General features: G+C 42.5%; 1 protein-coding gene across 4 annotated transcripts in view; it reads right to left on the bottom strand.

Moving 5' to 3' along the window:
• The window catches only part of LOC146861881 (uncharacterized), a 133,124-nt gene that overhangs the window by 25,145 nt on the left and 95,629 nt on the right, over positions 1–12,350 (bottom strand). For all 4 annotated transcript variants that reach the window (XM_085641052.1, XM_085641053.1, XM_085641055.1 and 1 more), the window contains one exon: positions 5,898–6,008. In XM_085641052.1, the coding sequence (XP_085497178.1) occupies positions 5,898–6,008 (111 nt within the window). The remainder of the gene's footprint in view (positions 1–5,897; positions 6,009–12,350) is intronic.

The raw sequence follows: 12,350 nt of genomic DNA, 5'->3' as shown, positions 1-12,350 counted from the left end.
AAAATAAACTGATTCTGCCCAAGAAATGGATAGATATCTGGAGCAAGTGGAATAACTACAGTGGCAATATTTGTGACCCTTCAGCTGTTCTTTCATTGGAAGATCCTGTAACTCCATAGTGATCGTTATATTGTTGTATTACTGTTCATTGTATAACAGTGATGAATGTGCACACAATCATGTAAATGTGAATTACTCTGCCGAAATTGTGATTGGGATGTCGTTTTGTTGTTTAATAAAAAGATTTTTTTTAAAATTAAAAAAAAAATATTCTTATCTCAAGAACTCCGCCAGTTGCTCTATCCCAAGAGCAAAAAGATTGGGGTACCGCCCTGTCTGGCTCTTCCTAGTGGAATAGGAGGGTAATATCAGTCAGCCTGACTTAACTCTGGCAGTGGAACTGTGATACAGCAATTTAATACACTGGTTATAAACTTCCCCCATGCCAAATCATCTGAGTGACTCTGATAGAAAACACCTGACCAAGGCCTTTTTCCAGGTCAGCTGCCATAAGTATGACCGGTCACCGCAGAGCTCTGGGGTTTCTTACAGCACCTTAGGAAAATACGGTCTTACTTGGTGGAATAAACGATGTGCACCGCCCCTCTGAGACAACGTGAAGCAGGAACCACGAGGAGAAAGAGGTAAGGGGTATTGGGCATGGGGTGGGGGTTACTTTTTTAGGGTTTAGGGGGGTCAGGGAGGGTCGGAGGTTGTACTGGGTGTAGTGTTTTAGGTTTTAGGGTAGTGTAGTGGTGTTTGTGTAGTGCAGGGGGTTGTGCTGTGGGTAGTGTTTTAGGGTTTAGGGTAGTGTAGTGGTGTTTGTGTAGTGTAGGGGGTCGTGCTGGGGGTAGTGTTTTAGGGTAGTGTAGTGGTGTTTGTGTAGTGTAGGGGGTCATGCTGGGGGTAGTGTTTTAGGGTTTAGGGAAGTGCAGTGGTGTTTGTGTGTTGTAGGGGGTCGTGCTGGGGTAGTGTTTTAGGGTAGTGTTGTCGTGTATGTGTAGGGTAGTGTTTTAGGGTAGTGTAGGGGGGTCGTGCTGGGTAGTGTAAATGGAGTGAGAGGACTGTCACTTACCTTAGAAACTTTTACCACGACTATACCTTTACCACGCATGCGTGTTTTTGCGTTGTAATGGCATGCGTGGTAAAGGCATAGTCGGGGTAAAAGTTTGCGTTGTAATGGTATTTCGTTGGAATTGACAACGCGTACTAATACCCGCGTTGTAATGGTACGCGATGTATTGGTACGCGTTGTAACGAGTGCTATTCCTTTTTCTCATTTCTGTGCTTTTGTGGCCTTCTGGCTGAATACAAATTATTTTGATTGATTGACGAATCAACTGTCATTCACATTTTGCTTCCACCTACCACAGAATATAGCATGGGGCAATGGTTGTGCCCACCTCAGTCATTTGCTGTCTTGCACAGTAAGTGGTGCCATTTTTCCTTATCACATGCACATCCTCCTAAAGATATGCACGGCAGTGCAAGTGCTGGTGGGCCAATACTTTAATTTACCCCCAGAAATATTCTCATCCTTAACCTTTTTTGTTGTTGTTATCCTTGTGCATTTATGTCTTCCGTTTACAATAATTCAAAGCAAAAAGTACCTGTGCTTTGTACTCTTTCCATTCTTGTAATGTACATTAAAGCTATAAATTGTGTCTATACCTGTTCTAAGTACATCTGCCTGTTAGGAAACATCTGTACTTCTCTATTAAAATCATATGTGATGGTTTTATTTCTATTTAAAATTGTATTGCAAGAATATGGCCCTGACAGTGGCTCATTTTTTTCTCCTTTTGTTGTTGTGTCATGTCATGTTCATGCATTAATAAAATGCAAAATACCAGCTTGTCGTGTCCAGATATATTGGTAAATACTTATTTCGTTTCGCATCTGGAAACGGAACTCTTAAGCAGACTGTCCCAGTCTGTTCTGGTGTATTTGCTCTCCATTACTGTATGCAGAAGTGTACTACAAGTCCAGTTTACATAAACCCAACCTGGAACTGTAAGCCTGAGAGCTGCAATTGGCTCTTTTTTGCTATCACGATTAATATTTCAATTTCTTCTATAAATATCAAGAAGGATCCCATGGTGAAGAAGGAAAATATTACTTACTTGTGATCCTAGTTCTTAACTATGGGTGTTCTTACTGAATTAATAAAAGCTCTACCCACATCCTGGGTCTCAGCTCCTTAGTTCTGAATGTGAGTCTTGGTGATCCTTATCTCTGCAGTGCTGCGAAAATGGACTGCCTATCTGACTCCATACAGGGTATGAAGGGATAGACAGCCACAAGATTCTTAAAGGGGCATTTTTTATAGTTTTTCATAGTGCTTGTATTATTAGCATTTTCCGCATTTATATCAAAATATTAAATAGCATTAGCGTTTTCAGTCAAATGCACTGAAATGGTTATGTTTGTCTAAATTGTTTTAAAAAAAGACAGAACACTACTTAATTAAGTAGGTTTTCTAGTTGTAAGTATTTATAGTTGAAAACTATGTTTATAAACACATCTGTTTCGGGATGCTCTTTTGCATGAAAATAGTCTAGTATTTTTGAATTCCAAGGCAATCCCACGGTGAAGAACTGGTTTCCTACTTTTGCCTTTCAACAAGATTTTTGTCTCAGCACAAATGAGTTCCCTCCTTGTCCTGGTAGTGCACTGAAGGATGTGGGACTGCTGGTCCAAGAGAGAAAAAATATTAATCCATAGAGGCCAAAAAATAATTGAAACAAAATTTACTTTTTCCAGATAGAGATAGCTTAGAGGGTTAGTGAACTGATGGCCGAAAGGCACTTGAGCCCGAGGAAAACGGGTGCAAAGCCACTGCCCAATAAATACACCTCTACTCTTTAGGTACACATATTTAACTTATGCTTTCTAGTTCTGCATCAGGTAATAGCTGTATATTTGCTTTCAGCAAGTGCCACTAGAAGGATCAAGGCTTCAATTACAGTGCAGGAACTCCTCTCAGCACCATGTTAAATTGGGGGAGGCGGGCTAACAGAGTATCTCTCATCATCAGTGTGCTCAAGCCCCGACAGTCAAAGAAAATAGAGTGGATCGAGAGTACTGTTATTAGGAGTCATGGAACTTGTCTAAAAACCAGGCTCAGTTTATGCTGTGCCCTAAGGCAAACATCAGACCAAGGCCTCTGAAGCACAGTAAAAGATGTAAATTGTGTTGTTAGCTAAATAGTCTGTATTGTCACCATCCTGTCCTTAACCTTAAGCAGAAAATGGAGTGGAAATAAGTTAATTTATGGAGATTTAGGGTTCAATGTCAACCTTTCAGTATCACAGATGTTTACGCCTTAGTCAGATCACAGGGCCAGAGACCTTCTAAAATGTAGTAATATATGTGTGCATGCAATTCAAGGATTCTGAGAATAATCCACATATTTTCTTAAATTAGAAATGTCTGCCAAAAATTGTCAATGTTGGTGCTAATTACTCATTTTTTGTAGTATTTATTAACCTTAATCTCTAGGATGTGGATAGAGAATGACACACTCATTTCTCAGAAGCCACCAAACTGTTGCCACGTGGGGATGATATTTTGTCACTACCAACCAGGGAACTTCTTGGTTCTTTGGTCTAGATCTTAAGTGCTCTCTTTGGGTGCCGATAGAAGAGTAGGTAGCACACTTCCTCTTCTATTGTGGTAAGAAGCAAAAGACACAAACAAATAATTCATGTATAGCTGATGTCTCAGGGAACAGGATGAAGCTGTTCTCTGAATGTACAACTCTGAGGCATGCATCCCCTGCAATTCAAACAGCTGAAAGGACATGGCTTAAAATCTATAGAGCGCCATGGGACCCACAGGTTGGATAACTTCATAAAGCCATTAAAACCATGAAATCTGAATGCTGCCAGTTCCGGGAGTACAAAGACAAAGCTGTAGTCTGATGCACAAAATTGCAGCCAAACTACTCTGGAACGCACACTAGCTCAGCCAGGCGTTTGAACAGGTTTGTTCTGGGAATGATTTTATGATAGATGCTTGCATGGGTCAGCAACAGTGCCACTAACGTGCAACTACACTTTCACCGCATGTCTATGTAGCCTCAGAAGACATACTTGAAAAGGTGAAAACAATGTAAAGTAAATAATCCTCAGTGATGGAACTGCAGCCAACTGTATCAGCATTTATTTAAAATAAATAGGAATTTATTTCTACTCACAATGAACACACACAAACATGCACATGCATTTCTGCAGTTAGGGTAAATGAAAAGGCCCTATATTATTTTTCGGATAGCCTATCCATACCAGCCAGCAAGTGATATGAGCGATGGGTTGGCAATAGCTAAGAGGTGGAAATGTTTCACCTACCAGCTACGCATGATACATCTTTGTTTAAGGCAGCTCTCCACCAAAAGAAGGAAGGGAGGTCATAAAGTTAAGCAACTTTGTATGAATCCAATTACGTATGAATCGGACTCTTAACAACTGGGATCGCTTAAACTCTCAGAAGATTCAATTTACATTGGATCGATGATTACTATGATAATCAATCAACATGTATGTGAAATGACCAACCTGTTGCTGTAGAACATAACAGTGCATTCTATTGGACTTTAGTTTAATTTGTATAACACTTCATATGACTGAAAAGAGCCCTGTTTGCAGTAAGTAGAACAGTGCTCTCAAGTTGGGTCATTTGTTGAGGCAGGTGCATTTGGTAACTTGGTACACTTAAGGGGCAAGTGATAGGCTGGAATTCAACATTTTGCCTGCATTTCTTACTTCAGTTGATCTATGGGGAGGACCAAGATGCAGGGAAAAATGGTTACGGACTGGTATATCTCCACCTTTATACAGGTGAGGATCTCGGTTTGAAGGAGCGGAGCTTCAGTTGGTATCTATTGGTCCGTGATCTGGAACCAATGAGTGTTGAAGTTTGAGGCAGATCTAGCTGCTGTCAGTTTAGTAGTAATAGTTTGAGACGAAAAACTAGATGAAGTGCGGTAATGAGTTTTGAGTGTAAACAGGAATGGAGAAAGGAGAGCCTGGAGGCACTCCAAAGTAATTGCAGAATATATGTGTGGAGTATGGGGGGGGGCTAGGTGGTACCAGATCTGCTGGGACATGCAGGATGAAAACCAACACTATCTAGTTTCAGAGGAAGGGAGTTGCCATGACATCACCTCTACAACAAAGGTGGCAGACAAGTGCAGAAGTAAAATGGTGGCAACTCCATTTTTATCGACTGTGGACTTCAGTTTGCCCCATTGAGATCAGGATAGTAGGTCCGGTGGTTGTAGAGATTCTTTTCTTCAATGAGTTTGCAGTGAGTAAAAGCAGCATATTCAAACTGTTTTGTAAGGAAGCGGTTGCAGCTTACTCAGTCTGAGAGATTCTACTTCTTCATATTCTTTAAGATTTTAGGAGGTTTTTATGTCGTTGAAATAGATGCTTGAGCTTAGAGAATTGTTATTGAGGGGATTATGGCATTGGAGGGGAAATGTCCTTGAGGCAGGCAAAGGTCCAACAGGGAGACAACAGGCCTTCAGACCGGCAACAGGTACTTTAATTCATCTGGGAAGAGTTGCTTAAAGGAGTACAGGACCTGTTATTTGTCAGCGGATATTGTAATCTTCTTAATGTTAAGAGGAGGGACGTTGCTGCGGTAGTGTTCAAGATTCTTAGCTGTGTGACCAGGTGGTCTCCAAGGGGTCTCGGAAGCCTCGAGATGAGGGATCCGTGTGGCAGGGCATTGGCAGCGATTGTAATATGCAGGCTTTGGAAGCTGAACACTCAGTGAATCCCAGTATTTTAGTAACTGAAAATCTTTTGTATTACTTCTAAGTTAGAAACAGTATGACTTGTTAACCAATCACAGAACTGTTACAAATCACAAGAAATTGCTTAATACATTACCTGAGCTGGGGCTAACGCAGCATTCTCCCACTTCTGCACCTGGGTTACCTGTCAAACTGGTGCTTAACTCTTCTTTCCTTAAACAAATGTTGGGATTGTGAAAAGGATAGCCTGTAGGAAATGTTAGAAATGCTTTTGTAAAACAAATCATTTTGCAAACAAACTATATTAAGCAGATAAGACGGAAGGGATTGTAAACATTTTTAAACTTCCCGATTGTGACACATTACTACTATAAAGCATACACAGTGTAGTCTTTCAGATTTGCTTGGGACTATACATTTCCTGCAACTCACAGAGTGATTTTCACATTCAAATGATGCATTTAGATACAGGATTTTGAAAATTCGGACACGTTTTTAAAAAGGCCCTTACGTTTATTCGTTAGAGGCTAAACAATAATCCTTGTACAAATAAATCAAAATAAAGACTAATATAGTAAATTACTCTTCTTGCTCCGGTCTGTTTACTGTTGGTTTCATTTATGTATGTATGTATTTGGTATTTGCATAGCACAAACTAAGCTGCGAGGCAGTGTAGTGCTACACATGGTCAACATGCTCCTATCATTCTAGTTTTCTTAAAATAGAAAGTGATTGAGCAGGGAGAGGGGGTTGTAAGATCTATACTCATACACAGAAAAGTTACCATATTTTTATCAAGCAAATGTGGGACTGCCTGCGACTGAATAAGTGAGCGTAGCCCACTCAACGGGCTTAACCCATCTGGGCATTCAGTGGAGTGCTACTGGAAAATTCCCTGTCACTCTGGGGGGCGGGAAGGTCTACAGCTGTGCGCTGCACCTAACAACTCCAAATTCTTTGAATGACAGGAACAACAAACAAAAAAACATTTGTGTGATGGCGTGATGGAGGGGGTGGTGTACTAACCCTTCATTGGAGAGCTGGGTCTTGAAATTGCAGCTTGTAGCTCACAGGAATTGTTCTGTTCTTCCGGGTTCTGGTAGGTCTTGTGCGCTCACTTACAGCATGATTAACAGTGACGGGTCGGTCACCTAGGCAAACATTGTGCAGTCCAACCTGCAATGTGATTAGCTATACTGCTGGCCATGCACTGTTATTCCAAAGGAGATGATGTATGGAGTGTTTGAGCAAATCAAACACTCACCCCTAGTCAACTGATCTGGGTTTAATCCATCATCATTCTTTAGCTCACTCCACCACCCCAGTTCAGACATGGCCATATGCAAATCAGTCTGAACCTTGTGCCTCATGGGAACAGTCCAGCCCGAACTGCCAAGCCATGTCTTCCCTGGACAGGAAACAAGCATCCTGGGACTGGTTTCATGTTCATAACCCTCATCAGCCAGGCTATCTTGAATCCAGTGGCAAAGTGAGCAAGGGACCCACATCTAGGCATACCCTGCCAACTTAGGGCGAACAAAGCAATACCAAAGGGGATGATGGACGAAGCGTTTGAGCAAATCAGTCAGTATTCCGTCCATCATTTGTTTGCTGTAACACTTTTCGCCCTAAGTGGGATGGGTATGCCCAGACGTGGGTCCCTTGCTCACTGTGCCACTGGATTCAAGCTAGACTGGCTGAAGAAGGGTGACATAACCTGGAACCGGTCCCAGGATGCTTGTTTCCGGTCCAGGGAGGACCTGGCCTGGCAGTGCTGTCTGGACTGTTCCCATGGGGCAGAGGGTCAAGACTGATTTGCATATGGCTGGGTCCAAACTGGGGTGGCGTAGTGGGCAAAAGAATGATGGATTTAACCCAGATCTTTTGACTGGGGGAGAATGTTTGCATTGTCAGCATTCCGTCCATCACCTGTTTGCTGTAACACTTTTTGCCCTAAGGTGGATGGGTATGCCCAGATGTGGGTCCCTTGCTCACTGCGCCACTGGATTCAAGCTAGATTGGCTGAAGAAGGGTGACATACCCTGAAACCGGTCCCAGGATGATTTTTTCCGGTCCAGGGAGGACCTGGCCTGGCAGTGCTGTCTGGACTGTTCCCATGGGGCACAGGGTCAAGACTGATTTGCATATGGCTGGGTCCAAACTGGGGTGGCGTAGTGGGCAAAAGAACGATGGATTTAACCCAGATCTTTTGACTGGGGGAGAATGTTTGCATTGTCAGCATTCCGTCCATCATTTGTTTGTTGTAGCACTTTTCGCCCTAAGTGGGATGGGTATGCCCGGACATGGGTCCCTTGCTCACTGCGACACTGGATTCAAGCTAGACTGGCTGAAGAAGGGTGACATACCCTGAAACCGGTCCCAGGATGCTTGTTTCCGGTCCAGGGAGGACCTGGCCTGGCAGTGCTGTCTGGACTGTTCCCATGGGGCATAGGTTCAAGATTTGCATATGGCTGGGTCCAAACTGGGGTGGCATAGAGGGCAAAAGAACAATGGATTTAAGTCAGATCTTTTGACTGGGGGAGAATGTTTGCATTGTCAGCATTCCGTCCATCATTTGTTTGCTGTAACACATGCACTGTTATTTACACTGCATAGAAGAGTCCATTCCTGCCTTCATACCCAACCCTCAACAGTCACCTGTGCTTTCTGGTGTCCTCCCCCTCGCACATCTGACATAATGGGTCCCATTCCTAGTATAATGATGTTTCTGACATAATGGTGGTAGTTCCTGGCATATCGTGGATATTCATGGCATGATACTCCTTACTATTGTACTTTAATGGTGACCCAGGTATAATGGTGGTATCTCTTGGCTAAGTCTGGGCGTAGTTTGCGGAGTTTTGCTACTCGGAACTCCGCGAACTTACAAATAAAACTCCGCGAAGTTCTGCGAGCGGCGGAGTGCAGTGCGAACTGCAGTTTGTGCTGGTATTTCTGCAGCTCTGGTAGAAATTCTACCCGAGCGGCAGCTCGTGCTCGCAAAATAACTGTTCGCGATCGCGAACTTACTGTTCATGATCGCGAGCAGGGAAAAAAACCTGCTGCACATCGCGAAGCGCAGTTTACTGCACTCTGCGAGCTCCGCGGAGTGCAGAAAACTCTGCAAACTCCGCGAATAGAGCAAAGTTCACCGACCAGGCCTACTCTCGGCACACTGTGGGCATCGAAGACATGACTGTGGCCAGTTCTGGTATAATGCTGGCCCTAGCATAATGACAGCACTACTTACCATACACTGCTATCCTTGGTGTGCAGCACCCCACTTCGTACGTAATAGTGCAATGCCTGGCCTATCATAAGCATTGCTATCATGTGATGGTGAGACATGAGCATGCAAGGCGGTATTTGCCCATGTTTTAGAGCTGTACTTGTGAAAACTTGAAGACAATGACAAGCTGTTGTGTAAACACCTTCCTTCATGTTTATCAAAACGAATAAGATGCTATTTATAGAGATTTTTTTTTTCATGAGAATGCAAATCTAGGGTTTTGCAGAACTATATAATTTCATACACGGTCAGTCCGATATATGGTGACAAAATGACTGGCTATAAAAATATATAAATACGAAGCGAAATTTGAGCAACAATTCATGCAGAGTTAGGGAAATACATTGTTAATGGTTTTTTTTCTGGTGCTAGAGGGCATGTGCTCTTGTTTGATGACTAGAGCAGGGGCTTTGCATCATCTGTACTGATAAAGCATTAGCCTCACAGCTATCTGGGACCTGGTTCAGTAATATTGGTGTAACCTGTCCTCATTGGGAACCTGTAAAATCTCTCTGTCCTAACCAATAGTACTGTTAAATACATGAGATTTGTGCATATTTTTGAGTTGTCTGCCTTGTCCTGTTCAGGATGATTCTCAGTCCCAAGATATGACACAGAATGTACTTGGAATGAGTATAAAAATCAAGGGAGGAGTAAAAAAAAAAAACCACAAAGGTACCCAAGTATATCTAAGGTTGATTTGGGCATGAACACAACGTAAATACCCAAGTATATCTAAGGTTGATTTGGGTATGAACACAACGTAAATGACTGTTTTCTGGACTCATTCAAAAAAGTGCTACAAGTTTTAGGTGTGGGTAAAAACTTAACACGTATGCATTCAATATAGGCAAAATCCATAAAATTAATACATTTAAAGCAAAATCATAAAGGTGGGGGTAGAGAGACAAATGAAAACTTAACTTTATTACAAATGATTTATATGGGTGTCGAAAGTGAAAATGTAGGCGATGTAGTGAGAAAAGTGCATAACAGTGCAAAATTGATACAAATCGAATAAAATAACACTAACGAACAGTAAAATCAACCATATCTTCTTTTTCCACAGTCGGCGACTCAACAGCCGATGATTCAACCTCTCCAGCGTTTCCTAAACGGTGGTTGTGAGATAATTTTTGGAATGTCCGGAAAGTCCGAGCAATAAATGAAGATGCCTTTAAATTCTGTGTTTAACTTGTCACATTTGCCGGTGCTACAAAGACAGAGTTAAATGTCAGGCTATGTCTTCTGACAAATTGCTGTTGGTGTTTACTTTTCTTTCTCTGACTGCAAAGTGAGATGAGTTTTAAAAAAAAGTGAATTGTGTGACAATCTTTCTGGGATAGAAGGAATATGAAAGGAAAAGCCACAGGGTGTTTTGTTGCAACACACAACAAATTATAAGTACCTGCAAATAAAGTGTATGTATTCAGCAGTTAGGAAAGCAAAAATGAAGCACCCGCCGATTGCACATGACATGCCACTACGGGTGATTGAGGCCTTACAAAACATAAAATGTCAGTAACCAGTTGACGGGAGGGTGAGATCTAAGACGATAGGTGACTTGTATCTCCAAAAGAATGTTGCTCACCTTTAGAAAAGGAGAGGAAACATTCGGGGTGGAACACGGTCATGTTCAGGTTAGACAGCATGCTAAAGCTGGAATGCACAGCAAGAAAGGTATGGACAACATTCCTAGACGATCCCCCACAATGATCACAAAAACATAATACTAAGCCTAGTGGGGAGAAGGAGATTAGGTACAAACTTATACTCAGCAAGTAAGGGCAGACAGGGAAGGGCAGACAGGGAAAGGCCTCCAGGGTGCGGGAAAATGGTCATAAGCTTGCCTAGGCCAGATATCGTATGGGGAATGGAAGAAGGTCTGTGTGCAGGTGAAATGTTTCCACCAATGCCAGGTCCAAGGTCCAAGCTGATTAATGCTGAAGATGAAGTTAATGTCTCAACCAATGCCAGGTTCAAGCAGACTGATGCTGAAGACGAAGTTTTGAGGTCATGCAAGCTCTCAAAAGCAAAATTGCTAACATCAAAATCTTCCATGGCAACCGCGAATCAGGCTCTTTTTTTAGTACCTTCATAAAACCCACCTCACACCACAGACATGATGCATCCTGCTAGATCACCGGTATGACCCATGTGGCTTCCTACATGAGGCATGGCTGTGCCCCCACATTCAGGAATGCTAGAATATAGTCATGCAATAACTGCACCAGGCCACAGGGTAGTTATCCGAGAAAACCATCAAACACTGTCTGCAATGGTATTCCCAAAGAAAACAGGCATTTGCAATGCAATAGGTCTCGCATTTATGCAAGTTTAAGCTACTGAAATTGTAAATGGTAATGCCTTTTAGTAATGTTTTTTGTTTTATAACATAATTAAAAGGCATTGTTATTTACAATAGTAATAGCTTAATTTTTTGCAAAAACAGTCCCCTGAAAATAGCCTTGAAACTGAGGTTAAACTGCAGAATTAGGTAGTTTAGGGTCCACGCATTCCTCTTGTAAACCATCTCCAACCTTTCTCTCTTATCGGGCATAGCGCTTAGATCTCAACCTTGCAATGAGCGCTCTGTTGCGTGCGCAGGGGTCATACCGTATAAGTTGCAAGTCACACGCCTGCCACTGGGATTCGGTGGGAGTGATGGAGAAACTTTTGTTCTTTGTATCCCTCTAGTACCTAAGCCATGTATGCATCTCAGCGAGCTGAGCAACAAAAGGAAGTGTTTGTATATGGGTGCGTGTGTGTGTTTATGTATGTGTGTGAGTATCTATATGTGTGGGTGTATGTATGTGTGCGCGTGTGTTTGTGTGTGTACGTATCTGTTTATGTGTTTGTGTGTGTGTGCGTATGTAACACAGTCCCCTGAATGATTCTATACTATAAATAGCCTTTAAATCAATCAGTGTCCCTCGAGCTAAAACAGCAGCATTAGGTAGTTTAGGGTCCACGCCTTCCTCTCGTAAACCATCTCGAACCTTCCTCTCCTGTCGTGCATAGTGCTTAGATCTTAACCTTGCAATAAGCGCTCTGTTGCAGCACGAACTGGTGGGCGCAACAGATATACAGAAAATATTTTTACATGTAGTGTGTGGAGACGGGCAGTCCCGCCAAAGAACATTAGAAGTTAATCAGGGTAAAGTTTGACCCCAGATAAAAGGAGGTTTCTAACACGACTCGGAACATTTGTGTCATATTTTCATATATTAGTAGGGGTCAGGGTGACATATGCCATTTTTTATTTGCGTGGCTAACACCAGAGCGAGCAGCGCATGCGAC

This window comes from Triturus cristatus, chromosome 2_2 (assembly GCF_964204655.1).
Source record: "Triturus cristatus chromosome 2_2, aTriCri1.1, whole genome shotgun sequence".
Classification (NCBI taxonomy): Eukaryota; Metazoa; Chordata; class Amphibia; order Caudata; family Salamandridae; genus Triturus; species Triturus cristatus.
This window is presented reverse-complemented; position numbering and strand designations above follow the sequence as displayed.